This window comes from Eschrichtius robustus, chromosome 16 (assembly GCF_028021215.1).
Source record: "Eschrichtius robustus isolate mEscRob2 chromosome 16, mEscRob2.pri, whole genome shotgun sequence".
Taxonomy (NCBI): domain Eukaryota; kingdom Metazoa; phylum Chordata; class Mammalia; order Artiodactyla; family Eschrichtiidae; genus Eschrichtius; species Eschrichtius robustus.
Genome location: NC_090839.1, coordinates 23,789,815 through 23,809,198, shown reverse-complemented (window position 1 = coordinate 23,809,198; position 19,384 = coordinate 23,789,815). Strand labels below are relative to the sequence as shown.

Here is a 19,384-nt window from a genome sequence, read left to right as displayed (position 1 = left end):
AGTCCATTGGGAAGGAGAGAATACCTCTTCCCAGTCAAGTCAGAGCCTTGGGATTAGTTCTTTCTGAGCCAAGGTGATCTCACTTGAATCACCAGTGGGTTAGTGATGTTCCGATTGTCTAAGAGTCAAGAAAAGTTGTTTCCCCCAAAGTAAAATCAGGGTGCAGTTGGTGGAAAAAGGTGACCAGATGCTTGGCAGAGAAAACAACAGATATCTGCTGTATGAGATATCTCTTCACTCCCAAAATGTAGGTTATGGTCTCTGAGGGTCTACCCTGGAATGAAGGCTGGCCTGTGTTCTCTCGTCCCCAAAGTCTTATTTCCTGGCTGAATATGCTTGCCTTCTCCCATCTAGTAGTCATTGTCATCTGGGCTGTCGCCTCTTTCCTCTATTGATAAAGCCCCTGGTTTGTACATTGTCCTGTCTGATGGAGCTTACTGTTCTTTCTTTGAATATGCCAGGCCTCCAGCCATCTCTGTGCTTTTGGACATGGTGGTCCCTGTGCCTTCGACACTCTTCCATCTCTCTGGCCATCTGGATGACTCTAGCCACCATCCTAGAGCCCTCTCTGGCCTTCCTAAACTGGGTTAAGTGCCCTTTCTCTGTGCTTCTGAATTAGCCTGCGCCTTACCTCTTTTAAAGCATTTTTAAACCTTATTTACTTCTTGTACTTAACCATAATTTTGAGAACAAAATTTGTATTTTTTATCACTACACCTGTTAGACACCATTGGTATTTGTCTAACTTATTGGATGAATGAAGGAAATGAATAAATACTAAAAGAAGTGAGATTTGATTTGAACTTGCATTTGAAATACAGAAACTATCCTCCTCTGAGCTTAAGAACTGTTAGTTTGCTCTGAACCTGTGTACCTCTGCCCTAAAGGTTTCCAGTTGGATAGTGAGCTATTAGGGATCATAATAAGATCATTTATCCATCTCTTTCTAGGTATGCTCATCTGCATTTTACAGACAAGAGTAACTGAGGCTCAGAGAGGGGATATGAGTTGCCTAGTGTCCCACAGCTAAGGGCAAAACCAGGATTTGGATCCTGGTCTGACTCTAAAGCCAGTGCTCATAATCATTTAGCTACTCATTCATTGCTTCCAGCATTTGTTCATTCATTTACTCAACAACTGTTCATTGCCTAAGCAGACTGACAAAGGCTCTGCTCTCCGGCAACTTCCTCTAATGGAGGTGGGCGGCTGGACAAATGTTAGTGAAGGGGTCAAGCTTGATGGGGATGGGGCTGGGCTGTTCTGAGGTCCCTTCTAGTCCCAGTCATACTCCAGAGCAGAGAGCACGGCCCGTCCAGATCTCCTCCCCCTAGGGACCAGACTCTGTGTTGCTACCAGATCAACTGGCCATGGTCTTTTCCCAGGTTTGGTCGCAGGCGTGTGATCGTCAAGAAGGGCCAGAGGGGCAACAGCTTTTATTTCATCTACCTGGGCACGGTGGCTGTGACCGAGGACGAAGATGGCAGCAGTGCCTTCCTGGACCCCCACCCGACGTTGCTGAAAAAGGGCAGCTGTTTTGGGGTGAGCACGGGGGACAGGTCTGCGTTCCTGTGGTGGGGTTGGGGGTGTGACAGGACTCCTGCTACAACCTCTAGGCCAGGCCCAGTCCTGCCTTTCACTCTGTGCAAGTCACCGCCCTGTTGTGGGTCACAGAGCCCTTACCTGGCAAATGCCGATTGAGTTGGAGGCAGTGATGTCCAAGTCCCACCACTTCGTCTGTGATGTTTAAGGAGTATGTTCCCTCTGTAACCCCCTAGAGATGCAGTGACTCCTCAGCAAGGCCTCTCCAGCTTCCTTTCTCTGCCCTGGTCAAGCCAGTTGCCTCTTTTTCCACAGGCAGCATACTAAGAGGGAGGGGCGTGGGCCCATAGAAGCCGGAAGTGAGCAGGGGCACAGGATGGTCCAGGGAACCTGCAGTCTGGGGAGGAGAGATTTCTCAGGGGAGATGGAAGCAGGGAAGAGGTGGTCAGGGCTGCGGGAAGAGCGCCAGGGGTGACCTCTCACTTGCCTTTGCTCCTGTCTACCCAACAGGAAATGGGCTTTCTAACTTCTTCAGTGAGGAGGGCCACCGTGGTCTGTATGGAAGAAACAGAGCTCTTGGTTGTTGACAGAGAGGATTTCCTTGCTAATAAACTGGACCAAGAAGTTAAAAAGGATGCTCAGCATCGGTTTGAATTTTTTAGGTAACTCCACCAGCCAGCGTCTTCCCCCTGTGTGTTTATTAGGTGCCTTTGTCCTAGACCCAGTGGGGAACACTAGGTGCTGTTCTCTCTGCTTGGAACGCGCTTTGGTACCAACCTCCCACCCAACTTCTCGGTCTAGCAAACTCCTAACATACCTTCAGGTCGCAGTTCAGATATCCCTTCCTTATGGGATAGTAACAACAGAATAGCTAACATGCATTGAGCACTTGCTGGGCCAGGCAGGATGCTCAGCCCTTTGTACCACCCATTATATCTAATCTCACATTCAACCCATGATGTTCTTTCTCTTTTTCTCCCCAGTTTACAGTGAGGGAAGCAAGGCTCAGGATGGTGATGTGTCCAGAATGCCTGACTCAGAAGTCTCTGGGCTTCACCGCCCCGCCTCACTAACCAAGCCCACCTACCCTCACTCCAGAATAGAGAGGGTGCCCCCTCAGTGCTTCTACCCTGTGTTTCCTTAAAGCCCCATCCAAACTGTAATTCTTGATCATCTAATACTTTCTTTACAGTTTATTTGTGCCATCAGACAGTAAGCAGCACAGTGGCAAGGGCAGACCTGCCTTTTCCACCATCATCATCCCTGTGTTATCACAGTGCCAGGCGCGTGCAGGTGCTCATTTAATTATCTTTAGTTACTTGCCTTGAGGAAAAGAGTGAAAATCAAATGGAGCATCTGCACTGGCACCGAGAATACAGGTTGTAGGGTTGCAGGGCCATAGAGAAGCGTGTTGAGCAGAGGGGTGGGCTGGAACTGAGAGAAAGCCATCTGCGTGAAGGGGCTGCAGCCCGAAAAGGGAGGGACTTGGTTCTGAAGGGAGGGGCAGTTCATTTTTTTATACAGTGGAAGAAAAATAGAACTGTGTTCTAATCTCAGCTCTTAGGCTTATCCACCATGGGACCCTAGATAGGTCACTTCACTTCTCTGGGCTTTAGTCTCCTGCGCAGTAAAATGGGGATAACAATTCCTCTCTCCCGAGGTCATTGTAAGAATCAAATGAGGTGATCGTGGGAAGTGCGTGGCTCAGTCTTGGCCCAGGAGGTGCTCCTTCTGTGGTGGCCCTGCTTTCCTCCTGTGTTTCCAGACCCTTCTCCTCCCTGGGCATGGCACTGGCCCTGTTCCCCTTTGATGCCCTGGACAGAACTCGGTGGCCCCTCGCCTAGGTTGAGGCCTGAATCACCCGAGTTCAGAGCTCATAATCTGTTGGAGCTGAGGAGATCTAAGATGATTTTTGTTGGCAGCCCCGTGGGGCCACCTGCGAGGGAAGGGAATCCCCACGATCAGCGGTGTATGAGGTTCAAGATCAGCGGAAGGGGTGGTCACTGCCGGGTGGGCCTTTCACCACAGGGCACAAACAGGCCAAAGGAGGAGAGTCCAAACTTCCTACATTCCCAGGCCCAGGGCTGAGGATTTGAAGCCAATAGGCTGGAGGAGACAGGGGTTGGAATGAGCTGCCCAAACCAAAGGTAGGGCCCGGACTGCTGGTCTGGGGGACAGGATAGCCAGCGAGCTGAAGTGAGGAACTCTTAGATGCTCCTTGGAATGGGAGTAGCTCAGTGGTAACAAGGTTGGCAGGGGGTTCAGCTGGGAGAAGCTCCTGGAGGGAGGAGCGGAAGTGAAAGAAGCAGAGCTCCAATCGCCCCGGGTGCGTCTGAGGCGCAGTGAGGGGAGCAGCTGAAGGGCAGGGCCTTGAGAAGAGGGCAGGGGAGCAAAGGACAAGTGACAGGAGACCGGCTGCAGGCTAGGCTAGCGAGCAGGGTGGGTGTGAAATCTTCTGCCTCAGGCCTTTGCAAGAGCAGGAGAACATATTCCTTTTCTGGAAATTGCTAAGTTCTGAGCCCCCTTGGTGACGGAGGGCGATGAAGTCTAACAGGCTTTTCCCCTCAGGAAGATGGATCTGTTTCACTCCTGGTCCGATGAGAAGCTCTGGAAGCTCGTAATCCTGGGGAAGATGGAGAAGTTCTCATACGGGCAGCTGATCTCAAAGGACTTTGTAGAATCGTCCTCCATCGTGTTTGTGTGTAAGGTAAGAGGTCTGGGGTGGGGTGGTGAAGCTGGGTAGAGCGTGCCTAATCTAATGTCCTGTAGCCAGGTGACCAGCAGAGCCCTGGCCTTCAACACGTCTTTTTCTGAGCGCCCACGTCCTACTTAAAAAGACAAAGGAGTGTTCATCGACAGGTGAATGGATAAAGAAGATGTGGCACATATACACAATGGAATAGTACTCAGCCATAAAGAGAAACAAAACTGAGTTGTTTGTAGTGAGGTGGATGGACCTAGAGTCTGTCATACAGAGTGAAGTAAGAAAGAGAAAAACAAATACCGTATGCTAACACATATATATGGAATCTTAAAAAAAAAAAAAAAGGTTCTGAAGAACCTAGGGGCAGGACAGGAATAAAGAGGCAGATGTAGAGAATGGACTTGAAGACACAGGGAGGGGGAAGGGTAAGCTGGGACGAAGTGAGAGAGTGGCATGGACATAGATACACTACTAAATGTAAAATAGAGAGCAAGTGGGAAGCCGCTGCATAGCACAGGGAGATCAGCTTGGTGCTTTGTGACCACCTAGAGGGGTGGGATAGGGAGGGTGGGAGGGAGGGAGATGCAAGAGGGAGGGGATATGGGGTTATAGTATGCATATAGCTGATTCACTTTGTTATACAGCAGAAACTAACACACCATTGTAAAGCAATTATACTCCAATAAATATGTTAAAAAAAAAAAAGACAAAGGACACACTTTGGCCTCCCTCCCTCAGAGGGTTGCTGTGAACGTTAAGATATAGCTGTTATATTACAAAGAGGGCAGGTGTGGGGAGGGTACCCCCTCCTTCAGCTCATATACATGTTTATTTACAAACAGATACATATTTAAATTATGCATTTGGCTCTTGAATTTTAATGATGCCAGGTCACTTATTTATTTAGTTATTATTTCTTTTTGGCTGCATTGGGTCTTCATTGCTGCGCACGGGCTTTCTCTACTTGCGGCAAGCGGGGGCTACTCTTCGTCGCGGTGCGCGGGCTTCTCATTGCGGTGGCTTCTCCTGTTGCGGAGCACGGGCTCTAGGCGCGTGGGCTTCAGTAGCTGTGGCACTCGGGGTCAGTAGTTGTGCCTCGCGGGCTCTAGAGCGCAGGCTCAGTAGTTGTGGCGCACAGGCTTAGTTGCTCCGTGGCATGTGGGATCTTCCCCGATCAGGGCTCAAACCCGTGTCCCCTGCATTGGCAGGCGGATTCTTAACCACTGCGCCACCAGGGAAGTCTCCAGATCACTTTTTATAATTATAATCTCTAAATTGTAAAAGTGATACTACCACATTATACAACTTTCCAGGAAGAGGGACAAATGAGCTCGTTACCACAGAATAGATTTCCAAAATCGAAATTGCTTAGCATCACCATTTTTATGACTCTTGGAACAAACTGCTTTTCACAAGGAGGGATCCACTTTCTCTAGCTCCCAGCAACATACAACTTTGCCAGTGCCACCAACCTCTGCCGTCATTCTTTCAAAAGTTTTAAAATTTAATATGTGGCAATTACTGCCTCATTGAGGATTTAACTTATGTTTTTTTCTGATTACTAGTGAGATTAATCATGTTTGTTTACTATCTAAATTTTGTGTTTTGTGAATTGCTTTATGTCCTTTGCCCCCTGCTCTGTTGGTTGATAATGAAGAGAAAATTTAAGGAGGTTGATATTGTCATTATTCCCATTTTACAGAGGTGGAAAGGAAGGTTAAGTGGCTTATTCAAGGTTACGCAGTTGATGAGGAGCAGAGGCAGGGTTCAACCCAGGTCTGTCTGACCCCAAAGCTCTTCTTGCCAGAAGCTGGGATTTGGGATTTGAGTTGACCTTTCCATCAATTGTTGACCCTGCTCAAATCCTAAGCAGTTCATCATCATCATCATCATCATCATAAGAGTCACTATTTTTTTTGAGGCTCTTTGCTCCTGTGCTAGGAGTTCTACTAACATCATTAATCTTTTTTTGTTTATTTTGGAATAGGTAGTACTTCACGTGGTTCAAAATTCAAAACGTTCACAAGAGTGATGTCTCCCTCCCCCCTCTCTCTCCCAGAGTATCCCTCCCCAGAGACCACCACCAGCACCCGTTTCTTATGTCTCTGTCCTCCACACGTTCTCTCTCTATACAGGTAAATGCGTGTGTATGTGTTTTTTCCTTTTTTTTTCATAAGTGGTGTCATCCTATACAGACTGTTCTGCACTTTGCTGTTTCATTAAGAGTATTTCTGTAGGTTGTTCCATATCAGTACATAAAGAACTCATTCATTCTCTTTTACCACTCATGAGTATTTTACTGTATGGTTGTGCTTTATTTATTTATATATTTATTGGAGTATAATTGCTTTACAATGTTGGGTTAGTTTCTGCTGTACAACTAAGTGAATCAGCTATATGTATACATATATCCCCATATCCCCTACCTTTTGAGCCTCCCTCCCACCCTCCCTATCCCACCCCTCTAGGTGGTCACAAAGCACCCAGCTGATCTCCCTGTGCTATGCAGCGGCTTCCCACTAGCCATCCATTTTACATTTGGTAGTGTATATATGTCAATGCTACGCTCTCACTCTGTCCCCGCTTCCCCTTCCCCCTCGGTGTCCTCAAGACCGTTCTCTACGTCTGCGTCTTTATTCCTGCCCTGCCACTAGGTTCATCAGTACTGTTTTTTTAGATTCCATATGTATGGTTGTACTTTAACCAGTTCCCTAATTGATGGAAATTTAGGTTATCTCAGCGTTTGCTATTTCAAACAGTGCTTTGATGAATAACTGTGTACCTAGTACCATTCTACCATAAATCTTCACTGTAGCTCTACCAGGAAGATATTATTATTCCAAGTTTACAGATGAAGAAGTTGAAGCTAAGATGCCTTAAGAAAGGCCACCTAGCTAGTAAGTGGCAGAGCCAGAATTCTGCCCCAAAACTCCCATATTTAATATCTCCTATACCTGTTGCCTACATGTTAAGCCACCACAGACATTTGCCAAGTTTTTGCCAAGATCATGACACAGTGGCCCAGGCTCTGGAGGGATACAAATGTGGAAAAGATTGGTTCTCTGGGGCTTCCCTGGTGGCGCAGTGGTTGAGAATCTGCCTGCCAGTGCAGGGGACACGGGTTCAAGCCCTGGTCCGGGAAGATCCCACATGCCGTGGAGCAGCTAAGCCCGTGCACCACAACTACTGAGCCTGTGCTCTAGAGCCCGCGAGCCACAACTACTGAGCCCGAGTGCCACAACTACTGAAGCCCGTGCGCCTAGAGCCTGTGCTCTGCAACAAGAGAAGCCACCGCAATGAGAAGCCCACGCACCGCAACAAAGAGTAGCCCCCGCTTGCTGCAACTAGAGGAAAACCCACACGCAACAATGAAGACCCAACACAGCCAAAAATAAAATAAATTTATATATTAAAAAAAAAAAAAAAAGAAAAGATTGGTTCCCTCTCCTTATATGTCTTCTCCACTAGATTCTGAGTGTAGACAAAGTTGTCAATGCCGACTACCAAGTGATTAGTACAAACTCTGTGAATTACAAGAATTCAGGATGGGGAACTCTCTAAAGGCTGAAGGCTCCAAGGAGGGCTTCCTGGAGGAGGTGAGGTGGAAGATGAGCATTGAAGTATTGGGCCCTTAGACAAAAGTAGGGGGCAAGATTGGTTGTGTGCTGGAGCTGGCTCTTCCTGGCCTGAGAGAGCTGATCGTTAAGTTCTCAGGACTTTTGCAAGTCAGTACACATGATAATTATTAAAAATTAAATTATATAAACCTACAATTAAATATTGAAAACAAGGGTAGTAAATACTGAAAAACTTATCATTTCCTGGATTTATTGCATTTTACTATTATCTATGCTCTTGAAGTTACTTTTGCCCATCGTATCCATATGGTGGAAATCTCTACCATTGTGCACATCTCTTCTCAGTTCCACATGCAGTGACTTCCCATCGGTAGCTGAAAATCGACCATGGTGGGAGTATGTGCACACACAATGGAAATAGGCAGACACTCTAAGTCAGGTCTTGATTTATGGCTTTGCTGATTGTCTTAAGAAAGCTATAGAGAAAATGTTTATAATGCAGATTAAATTTCAAAGTGGGCTGGGTCTGTAGCCGTTACATTGTAAAGAGCAGAAAATTAAGGAAATGTTTTCCAGTATTTAAAAATGACTCATCATAGATTCATCATAGAAGTTATATAATTGGTGAACAGGTGAAGTTCTGATAGACATAGTGTTAAAGCTAAAAGAGGTTTCAATTTAATGAATATAATTTATAAGAGGATGGGAAATAGTTTACCAGTAGAGTACAAGTCAGGCTTAATAATATTAAATTTATAGATTGGGATGCAAATTCATTCGTCAAATTATGGTTGAATTGTGACTATAGACTGGCCACTGATATGAGTTCAGCCAAAGTCAATAAAAGCATTCTGTGAGAATCGATTGGCTATATGGAATTTCCAATAAGAGTGTGGTATATTTTATTATTATTTATAAATTGTGTGTAACACACCCTTCATAACAGTAAAATGTATAGATGTGCATACATTTTACCCAAGAGACGGTTGTTTCAGCATCACCAGGGATGTGTTTGTGTTGTGATTTTTGGGTTCAGTCCCAGCGAACCGTCAAGTCTAGCTAATGCAAGCAGGAAGGGATTTACTGCAGGATGTTAAATGGCTAACAGATTTACTGGTGAAGGTAGAGCTGAAGAAACAGGCTCTAGACTGAAAATGACTCGCAAATGACTCCAAATCTGACTCCAGAACTGGACTGTCACTGGTGCTGCTGCTCTTGCCAAGCTGAGGAAGCCACCGTCTCCACTAGCAAAGTGGCTGCCCCACAGTTCCAAAACCAAGCCTTGCCCAGGTGCACTGGATTGGTGGAACCCAAATCCCATCCAGAGCCTTAGCTTCAAGGTACCTTGGGAAATGTAGTGTTTGGTTTCCAGCCTCTACACACTAACGCTAAAAGGGGATTGGATGCGCAGGATCCGACCCGGAGGAGGGCGAGGATGAGGATGAGGTCCTTGCCAGTGGAGGGGGGAAGAGTTTGATAAATTTGGAGAATCCCGATGGTCATGTGAGGAGAGGTGGGAGAAAGCCTAGAAGAGAAACTGGCGGTGGAGAGCCCTGAAGGCCAACCTGAATAATTTGCCATTCTTTCTCCCCTGATATCTGCTTCCTCTTTCCTAAAATATTGGGGTGATTGCCTCCAAAGCCAAGAACGCCATGTGTCTGCAAATTTAACTCTAAGCTCTTTTTTTTTTTTTAATTTATTTTATTTATTTATTTTTATTTATTTTTATTTTTGGCTGCGTTGGGTCTTCATTGCTGCACGCGGGCTTCCTCTAGTTGCGGCGAGTGGGGGCTAGTCTTTGCTGCGGTGCACGAGCTTCTCGTTGCGGTGGCTTCTCTTGTTGCGGAGCACGGGCTCTAGGCACGTGGGCTTCAGTAGTTGTGGCGCGTGGGCTCAGCAGTTGTGGCTCGCGGGCTCTAGAGCGCAGGCTCAGCATCTGTGGCGCACGGGCTTAGCTGCTCCGCGGCATGTGGGATCTTCCCGGACCAGGGATTGAACCCATGTCCCCTGCATTGGCAGGCGGACTCTCAACCACTGCGCCGCCAGGGAAGCCCTCTAAGCTCTTTGGATACTGTATAACCAGAAAAGATGGGGGAGATGAGCAGTAAGGGATATAAATTCAAGACTTTCTTTACTCAGCATGATGGTTACATCCTGACCAAAAGAAGGTTCTTAATCTGGTTTAGCCTTCATTTCTTTATCTGTAAAATGGGACTATGTGCTTACTTCATAAAGTCTGTGAGCATGAGATTAGCTCAGCACATACTCGCTCACCTCAGTCACCCTCTAATCCAGTGGTTCTCAAAGTGTTGTCGCTGGACCAGCAACGACACCTGGGAACTCATTAGAAATGCAAATTCTCGGGCCCACCCAAGAGCTATTAAACCCAAAACTCTGGGAGAAGGGGCTCAGTAATCTGTGTTCTGACAACACTGACATCTGCTTCTGGGTGATTCTGATGTGCACTAAAGCTGGAGGACCCCTGATCTAAGGGAAGAGTTTTCAAATTTTGGTAAGCATAACAAACTCCTAGAGTGCTTCTGAAAATGGCAGAGTCCTGCCTCACTCCAGAAATTCTGCTTCATTAACTCTGGAAATCTGCATCTGAATAAGCATCACAGGTGATTTCTAATGCTTGAAATTCATTCTGAGAAAAATAATACAGATGTCACAAAATGACAGCAGGTAGAGAGCCTCTTGCCTAGCAGATGAGTTGGTTTATCCCTTATAGTGTTTTGCTAAAACCTGATTTAATTGTTAATGTGAAGATTCTACATAAAAGTTCTGATTTCTGGCTTCTTTTGAATATTCAGAAGATCAGGCAATACCAGGCTATATTCTGGTGTGGCCACTCTGGCTGGAGTTGAAGTGCACCTGCCACCTCTAAAGGGACTGATCTTTTTTTCTCATTTTAATTTCCCACCTGACCAGCTGCTTAAATGTTCATCTGCTAAAACAGTTGTCCCGACTCCTGTAGTTTACTGATATTGCCACTAGAGGGAGAAATCAGCATCGGGTGGCTGTGCGTCCTTGGGGTCACGGCAAAGTTGGAGAACATGATTTCCGCTAGCACTGCAAACATAATTAATGCCCATAATCAACTCATTTTGAACAGTTTATCATTTGGGAACACATGGTGAAATTGTTTTTTCCACAGATACAGATGCGATTAAAGACCCATGAGAGTCTTTCCAGAGAGAACTGCTCATGTGTGTTTCTCCAGTACCTGCAGTTCCTGGTGGATAACTGTTTGTTGAATGAATGTTGAATAAAGCTCCTAGCACAATGCCTGGAATATAATAAGGGCTTATTAAATGTTTGATCTCTTCTTCTCCTTCCTGTTCAGCAGTAATCTATCTTGAACCTTAACCCTTTATAATGTGTCTTTTAGAATTCCTACTAAAAAAGATTAAGATTTTATAAAGTATGAAATACATAAGAAAAATGACGTATCTTTCTTGCCTCTCAGATTAGAAAAGATTAAAAGGGTTGTGAGAACCCAGTTGTCAATGTACTACAAAGATGTATTACAACAGGTTCTGTTATGCACTGTTGGACAGAGTGTAAACTTATCTAACATTTCCAGGGACTTCCCTGGTGGCTCAGTGGTTAAGAATCCTCCTGCCAATGCAGGGGACACCGGTTCGAGCCCTGGTCCGGGAAGATCCCACATGCCACGGAGCAACTAAGCCCGTGCGCCACAACTACTGAGCCCACGTGCCGCAACTACTGAAGCCCGCGTGCCTAGAGCCCGTGCTCTGCAACAAGAGAAGCCACCGCAATGAGAAGCCCGCGCACCACAGCAAAGAGTAGCCCTGCTCACCGCAACTAGAGAAAGCCCACATGTAGCAACGAAGACCCAATGCACCAAAAAATAACTAAATAAAATAAGTAAATTTATAAAAAAAAAAAAAACAATTTATCTAACATTTCTGGAGGGCTGTTTGGAAATATGTATCAAAATTTAAAACATGCATAATACCTTTAGGAATGAATCCCAAGGAGATAGTCAAGCATAGGTATTATATTAGGATAAACTGGATTAAGCCACGATTATTTTTAAAATCCTCAGATCTCAGTGGATTGACAAAGATATAGTCCTTTCTCCCACTACCTGATCATAGCAGGTCAGCAGGAAGCCTTACTCCTCATGGTCACTCAGGGACCCAGGTCACATGGAGACATGGGCCCCTCTTGACCCCATGATTCCATGATCAGTAGAACAGGAGAAGGTAATATTGAGAGTCAAGTGATGGCTTTTATTTATTTATTTATTTGTTTATTTAGGCCTCGCTGAGCGGCTTGCAGGATCTTAGTTCCCCAACCAGGGATCGAACCCGGGGCCCCCGCAGTGAGAGCACCAAGTCCTAACCACTGGACCGCCAGGGAATTCCCTGGCTTTTAAAGTTTCTACCCAGGATTATCACAAGTCACTTTGCTAAGGAAATTGGCCAAAGTGGTAAGAAGGCCATGCCTAATTCAAAGGGTAGAAAAGTATAATCCTGCCATGTGCCTGGAAGGAGAACTCAAGTACTTGCCTTAATGACCACTACGGGCGTTAAGATGTAAGTACAAGGTTATCAGTTAAAAGTTGCTGTCCACTGCAGGTCACAGTATTAATAGTCTAGAATTAAGCAATCCAGGGCTAGAACAGCTGTCCTAGGAAGTCATCAAGAACCCAGACCCCTTCTAGCTTCTCCCTTCATCGTCCACAGTTTATGGCTTTCATCCTAATGGTGACAGTATGGCTGTTCCACCTCCAGCCATCACATCTGAGTTTCAGGCAGAAGGTAGTGGGAAGGATAACCATAGCTTTCCTTGGAGATTTATCCATCAGTCTTCCACTTATATCTCATTAGCCAGAATTGAGTCACTGCCAGCCCCACCGTAGGAGAGTTTGGGAAGGTGGTGAGTTTTTTTAAACTGGGGATTTTGTTGTCCTGAACGAAATCAGAGTTATATATAATACTGGCAAGTTAGAAACAACTAAATATTAATCTTCAAAAATGTTTTCCTGAGGTGTACCATATATGCAATAAGGACCTCAAATCTAGACTTTTACAGCTTGATGAATTTTTACATATGTATACCCCTGTGTAAGCATCACCCAAATCAAGATAGAGAACATTTTCAGTACCTCAGAGGCTCCCTTACGTCCTTTCCCAGACAAAATGCCCCCACACAGGTAACCACTCTTCTGACTTCTGTCACCACAGATTACTTTTGCCTGTTCTTTAACTTTGTGTAAATGGATTCGTATCGTATGTGCTCCTTGTGTCTGACTTCTTTTGCTCAACGGAATATTTATTTTTAATTTTATGTAAATTATGGCATACATAGAATGATATGCAATCATTAAAAACAATAGCATAGAACCATATTGCTTGGCGTAAAAAGATGTCCTTGATATATTATTGAGCTTTTAAAAAGGTTACAAGAGTCTGTTTTACATAAAAGGACTTATTTATGAAAAATTGTATTTATACATCTCATATGCTTAGAGAGAAGAGTTTGAAATAATATTCACCAAAGTGTTACCCTTGTTATTTCTGGGTGTTAGGATTAACATAGTTTTAACTTTCTCTATGTTCTTCTTTGTTTGATTTGAATATTTTCTAAACTTTTAGTTTTGGAATGATTTTAAATTTACAGAAAATTTGCAAGAACAGTACAAAGAATTCCTGTATAACCCTAACCTGGCTTCAACAATTATTAACATTTTGCCACATTTGCTTTTATATATATGTATATTTTTTTCCTGCCTGAATCATTTGAGAGTTAAGTATCATTTATCATATTCATTTACCCCTATATACTTAAGTGATTATTTTCTAAGATCAGAAATTAACCACAGAATAATTTTTGAAATCTAGGAATTTAACATTGATATAATATATAATCTATAGTCCATAATCAATTTCACCAATTGTCCCAATAACATCCTCAATGGTGATTTTTTGTTTTTTTAGTTCTCATGCCTCTTTAGCTATTTGAATTTTTTATGATGAATAGATAACATTTTCATTTTTAAAAAGGACCTGAAACCACTTGCATTAAGTAAGTAAAACAAAAGAGAGCTTATCTTCAAAGCCTAGCCTACCTGGAGCTGGGGTTGACCCTTCTGCTTGTGTCTCTTGACGTGTGTGCAGGGCAGCTGTGAAGTACTGCAGTTGATAAACCTTGCGACCTCGCCCTTCTACCACAAGTGGATCTGGCAGCACCTGCAGCTGATAGACGACAGACCTCCCAACACCCACCTCAAGGGTAAGCCAAAATCCACATCCGGCAGCCCGCAGCACGGCAGGGGGTGCCTGATCCTGCGGGTTCTCAGTGCCTGGTCCACAAAATCTTAGAAATCTAGAGCTGGAAAGGCCTGGCAGGATAGACATCCTTCTTCTACCAGCTGTGGAAACCGGGTCCACGTGGCCCTCCGAGGTGAGGCTCCTGCCCACCCCTGCAGCCAATTTCAGCCTTTCCCCTTTGCTTCAGGTTCTCCCAGGGAGAGGGGTGGAAAAAAGAGAGCTTGGAGCTAGACAGAGCCAGGTTTGAATACCACTGATTAGCAGGGTGATTTTGGTGAGTACTCAAGCCTCTGGGCCTGGTGTCTTGGGGTCTGTCGCTGGTGTCGTGGTTAAGAGCATAGGCCCAGGGCCAAACTGTGTTTGAATTCAGGGTCCTTCTCTTACGAGCTGTGTGGATACTGGCCAAGTGATTCCGTGTCCCTGCGCACCAATGCCCTCAGAGTCTGTAAAATATGACTCATGGTCCCTGCCTCATAGGCTTGTTATAAAATTAAGCAAATGAATATAAAATGCTCTTAGAACACTACCTAGATGCATTAGTATATAGTAGATGTTCACTGTCATCATCACACAGGTTACTAGGAGCGCTGAATCAGATCATGTGTGCACAGGGCCTGGGAGGTGCTCAGTAAATTTCAGCTCTCTTCTCATGTCAATTCTTTTTTCCTCTCTTTTCCATTGCTAATCCACCAGAGAAAAAGCTACATCCCACACATTTTCCCCCCACCCATTTTTTTTTTTTTTTTTTTTACTATGGCAAAATACACACATCGTAAAATTTACTATCTTAACCATTTTTAAGCACACAGTTCAGTGGTATTAAATACATTCTTTTTCTTCCCTGCCTTCTGTTGGACTATTTTGTATGATTCCATTTCATTTTCTCTGTTGGCTTATTAGCTCTAACTCTTTGTCCTTTTATTTTAGTGGTTGCTTTATAGTTTGTTGAACATACCTTTAACTTATCACAGGCTACCTTCAAGTGATATTATGCCACTTCACATACAGAATCAGAACCTTATGACAATATACTTCCATTTCTCCCTTCTCAGATTTTGGGCTATTGTCAAATATTCTACCTTCACATATTTTAAAAACCTTACAATACACAGTTGTCACTTTTGCTTTAAACAATTATCTTTTAAATATATTTAAATAATAAGAACAAAAGTATTTTATATTTACCTATGTGGTACTATTCCTGATGTTCTTCATGCCTTTGTATAGGTCCAGATTTCCATTGTACAATTTCCTTCTGCCCAAAGTATTTCTTTTAACATTTCTTTCAGCTTTTCTATGTCTAAAAATGATTTTGTCTTAATTTTTAAAAGAAATTTTTTGTTGGGTATAGAATTCAAGGTTAACAGGGGTTTTTTTGTTGTTTTTTTTTTTGCTCAGTATTTTAAAGATTTGCATTAAAGTCTGTCTTCTGGCTTGCATTGTTTTCAATAAGAAGTCTGCCAACCGTCTTATCTTTGTATAATCTCTTTGCATAACTTTGTATATCCTTTGTACATAATAATGCCTTTTTGCTATGGCTGTTCTCTTTTCTTCCAGTTTTATTGAAATATAATTGACATACAGCACTGTGTAAGTTTAAGGTATACAGCATAATGATTTGACTTAAATACATCATGAAGTGATTACCACAATAAGTTTAGTGAACATCCATCGTTTCACATAGATACAAAAGAGAAAAGAAAAAAATTTTTTCTTGTGATAACTCTTAGGATTTACTCTCTTAATAGCTTTTGTATATAACATACAGCAGGGTTAATTATATTAATCATGTTGTACATTACATCTCTATTACTTAGCGTTTATCTTATAAGTAGATGTTTGTACCTTTTTAAAAATTTTTTTAAAATTTTTATTTATTTATTTTTGGCTGCGTTGGGTCTTTATTGCTGCCCGTGGACTTCCTCTAGTTGCGGCGAGCGGGGGCTACTCTTCGTTGCGGTGTGTGGGCTTCTCATTGCGGTGGCTTCTCTTGTTGCAGAGCATGGGCTCTAGGCACACGGGCTTCAGTAGTTGTGGCACACGGGCTCAGTAGTTATGGCTCACCGGCTCTAGAGCGCAGGCTCAGTAGCTGTGGTGCACGGGCTTAGTTGCTCTGCGGCACGTGGAATCTTCCTGGACCAGGGCTTGAACCCGTGTCCCCTGCATTGGCAAGCGGATCCTTAACCACTGCGCCACCAGGGAAGCCCCAGATGTTTGTACCTTTTGACCACCTTCATCCAATTCCCCCTCTGCCCTACCCGCTGCCTCTGGTAACCACCAATCTGATCTCTTTTTCTATGAGCTTGTTTATTTTTGAAGGGTAATTGACCCAAGACACTATGTTAGTTCCTGGTGCACAACATAGTGATTCGATATTTCTGTACATGGTAGAGTGATCACCACTGCCCTGCCCTGGTTGGTTTAAAATTTTTCTCCTTATCAGTAGTTTTAAACAATTTGGTCACACTGTGCCTTTGCAAAATTTTTGTCATGTTTCTGTGCTTGGGGTTCATTTAGTTTTTTGGATCTTTGGGTTTATATTTTTTATCAGATTTGGAATGTTTTGACCATTATTTAAAAAAATTTTTTTTCTATCTTTCCTTCTTTCTCCTCCACTTTGAGGACTCCAATCACATGTATATTGGACTGCTTGAAGTTGTTTCACTGATGCTCTATTAATTTTTTGTTGTTGTCTTCTCTCATTTTTGATCATTTTTATTGCTATGTCTCCAAGTTCAGTAGTCTTTCTTCTGCATTGTCTAATCTGCTATTAATCCCATCCATGTATTTTTCATTTCAGACCTTGCAGTTTTCATATCTAGAAGTTTGATTTGGGTCTTTTTTTTTTTCTTAAATAATTTCCATGTCTCTGCTTAATATACACACAATTTCCTCTTTGGAATGCAATTATAATAACTATTTTAATGTCCTTGCATACTAATTCTGTTATCTGTGTGATTTCTGGGTCAGTTTCAGTTTATTGTTTTTTTTCTCTTTATATGGTTCATATTTTCCTACTTCTTTGCATGGTTGGTAAGTTTTCACAGAATGCTAGAAACTGTGAATTTTGGGTGCTGCATATTTAAAAATTCCTGTAAATATTTTTGAGATTTGTTCTGGGATGCAGGTAAGTTACTTGGAAATATTTTGATCTTTTAAAGACTAGTATTTAGGCTTTGGTAGGTAAGATCAGAGCAGTGTTTAATCTAGAGCTAATTTTGCCCCATTCATGAGACAAAGCCATTCGGAATATTCCACAGGTGCCCACGACTTGTGAGGCTTTCTATTCTAGCTATTGAGAATAGGAACTATTTCTGGTCCTGTGTGAACTCTGATTATTTATCCCTCTAAACATTTTGGGTGGTTCTTTCCCCAGCCTTGGGTAGTATTTTTGTATCTATTACTGCATAACAAATTATCCCAAAACTTAGTGACTTAAAACAATATTTATTATCTCTCAGTTTCTGTGGGTCAGAAATCTGAGCATGGCTTAGCCAGCTGCCTCTGGCTCAAGTTCTGTCGTGAGGTTGCAGCTGTCTGCCAGGGTTGTGGTCTCATCTGAAGACTCACTTGAGAGGGACCCACTTCCAAGTTCACTTACGTGGCTATTTGCAAACCTTGGTCCCTCACCTTGTGGGTGTCTCTACAGGGCTGTTTTATGACATGGCAGCTTGCTTCCCCAGGAGTGAGAGAGAGCAACACAGAGTATACCCAAGGCAGAAGCCACAATCTTTTAAACCTAACCTCAAAAGTGACATCCCATCACTTCTGCTATATTCTATTTATTAGAATCAAATCCAGCCCACACTTAACGGGAGGACAGTACACAAATGTGTGGCCATCAGGAGGTGGGAATCACTGAGGGCCATCTTAGTGCCTGCCTAACCACTGGTGGTTTCCTAACATCATTCACGTATTGCTCAGTACTCAGCTGAGACCGAAGGGGACCCTTGGAAGATCTTCAGAGTTCTCTCTTTGTGCAACTCTCTCCTCTCTGGGACTCTGCTCTGTGAACTCCAGCTGCCTTGTCTTCCCTGGACTCACTTCTGTTTCATTAATTCAGAGAGATTGCTGGGCTCCTTCTGGGTTTCCCTTTCCTGCACCATTGCCCAGAAGGTCTCCAGGTGGTCGGCTGGGGCAATAGTAGGGCTCAGGCCATTTGTTTTCTATCTTGCAGGGATAATGGTTCTTCATGGCCTGATGCCCAGTGTCATGAAAGCCACTTTTTTCATGTATTTAGCCCAGTATTTTATTAGTTTCAGGTGGGAGAGTAGTCCCTGTTACTCTGTTTGGCTGGAAGCAGAAGTCTGTATCTATGGTTCTTAATAGCTGAGTTTTATTCTCTTGTATGGATATACCACAATTAAACCAATTACCTTTTACAGATATTTTGGGTTATTTCTAATTTTTCGCTCTTATCCTACTGTGGTGAATTTCCTCGTGTGTTTATCTTTGCATACTTGTGGACAAAAACATATTGGATAAATTCTTAGAATTACTGGATCAAGTAATTGGTCCAGTGTGTACTGGCTATGCACATTTAAAATGTTGATAAGTATTGCTAAAATGCCTTCTAAATAGGTTGTACTTAGGGCTTTTTTATATATTCTTTGTTTTTCTAGGCCTGCTCCTTGTGTAGTTTGAGTTTATTTCTATTAACATTAATTTTAATACTAACACTGGAGAGGTTTTTTTTTTTTTTTTTTTGGTCGTGCTGCACAGCTTCTGGGATCTCCATTCCCTGACCAAGGGTTGTACCCAGGCCACGGCAGTGAGAGCCCAGGATCCTAACCATTAGGCCACCAGGGAACTCCCAGAAGATCTGTTTTTTAAATCAATATCATTAAGGTTTCATTTTCATACAGTAAAAGACACACATTTAAAGTGTGTAGTTCAATGAATTTTAACAAATTTACATCTGTTGTAACATCTAAAAAGTTATAGAACATTTCCATCACCCCGAGAAGTTCCCTTGTGCCCCTTCCCAGTCAATCCCTATCCTTCACCCCTAACCCTGGGCAACCACTGATCTGCTTTCCATCACTATAGGTTACATTTGTCTTTCTTAGGGTTTCATGTAAATGGAGTCATATAGTATGTACTCTTTTGTATCTGGTTCCTTTCACTCAGCATAGTGTTTCTGAGTGGTATTCTCTTGGAGATCTTTTTATTTTTTTAAAAATTTATTTATTTATTTTATTTATTTATTTATTTGGCTGTGTTGGGTCTTCGTTGCTGCGCGCGGGCTTTCTCTAGTTGTG

At 43.3% G+C, this 19,384-nt stretch overlaps 1 protein-coding gene across 2 annotated transcripts in view; it reads left to right on the top strand.

Moving 5' to 3' along the window:
- CNBD2 (cyclic nucleotide binding domain containing 2) overlaps positions 1 to 19,384 on the top strand; it is a 48,311-nt gene that overhangs the window by 11,682 nt on the left and 17,245 nt on the right. For both annotated transcript variants that reach the window (XM_068525238.1, XM_068525237.1), the window contains exons 5-8: positions 1,383 to 1,539; positions 2,050 to 2,201; positions 4,108 to 4,246; positions 13,971 to 14,085. In XM_068525238.1, the coding sequence (XP_068381339.1) occupies positions 1,383 to 1,539; positions 2,050 to 2,201; positions 4,108 to 4,246; positions 13,971 to 14,085 (563 nt within the window). The remainder of the gene's footprint in view (positions 1 to 1,382; positions 1,540 to 2,049; positions 2,202 to 4,107; positions 4,247 to 13,970; positions 14,086 to 19,384) is intronic.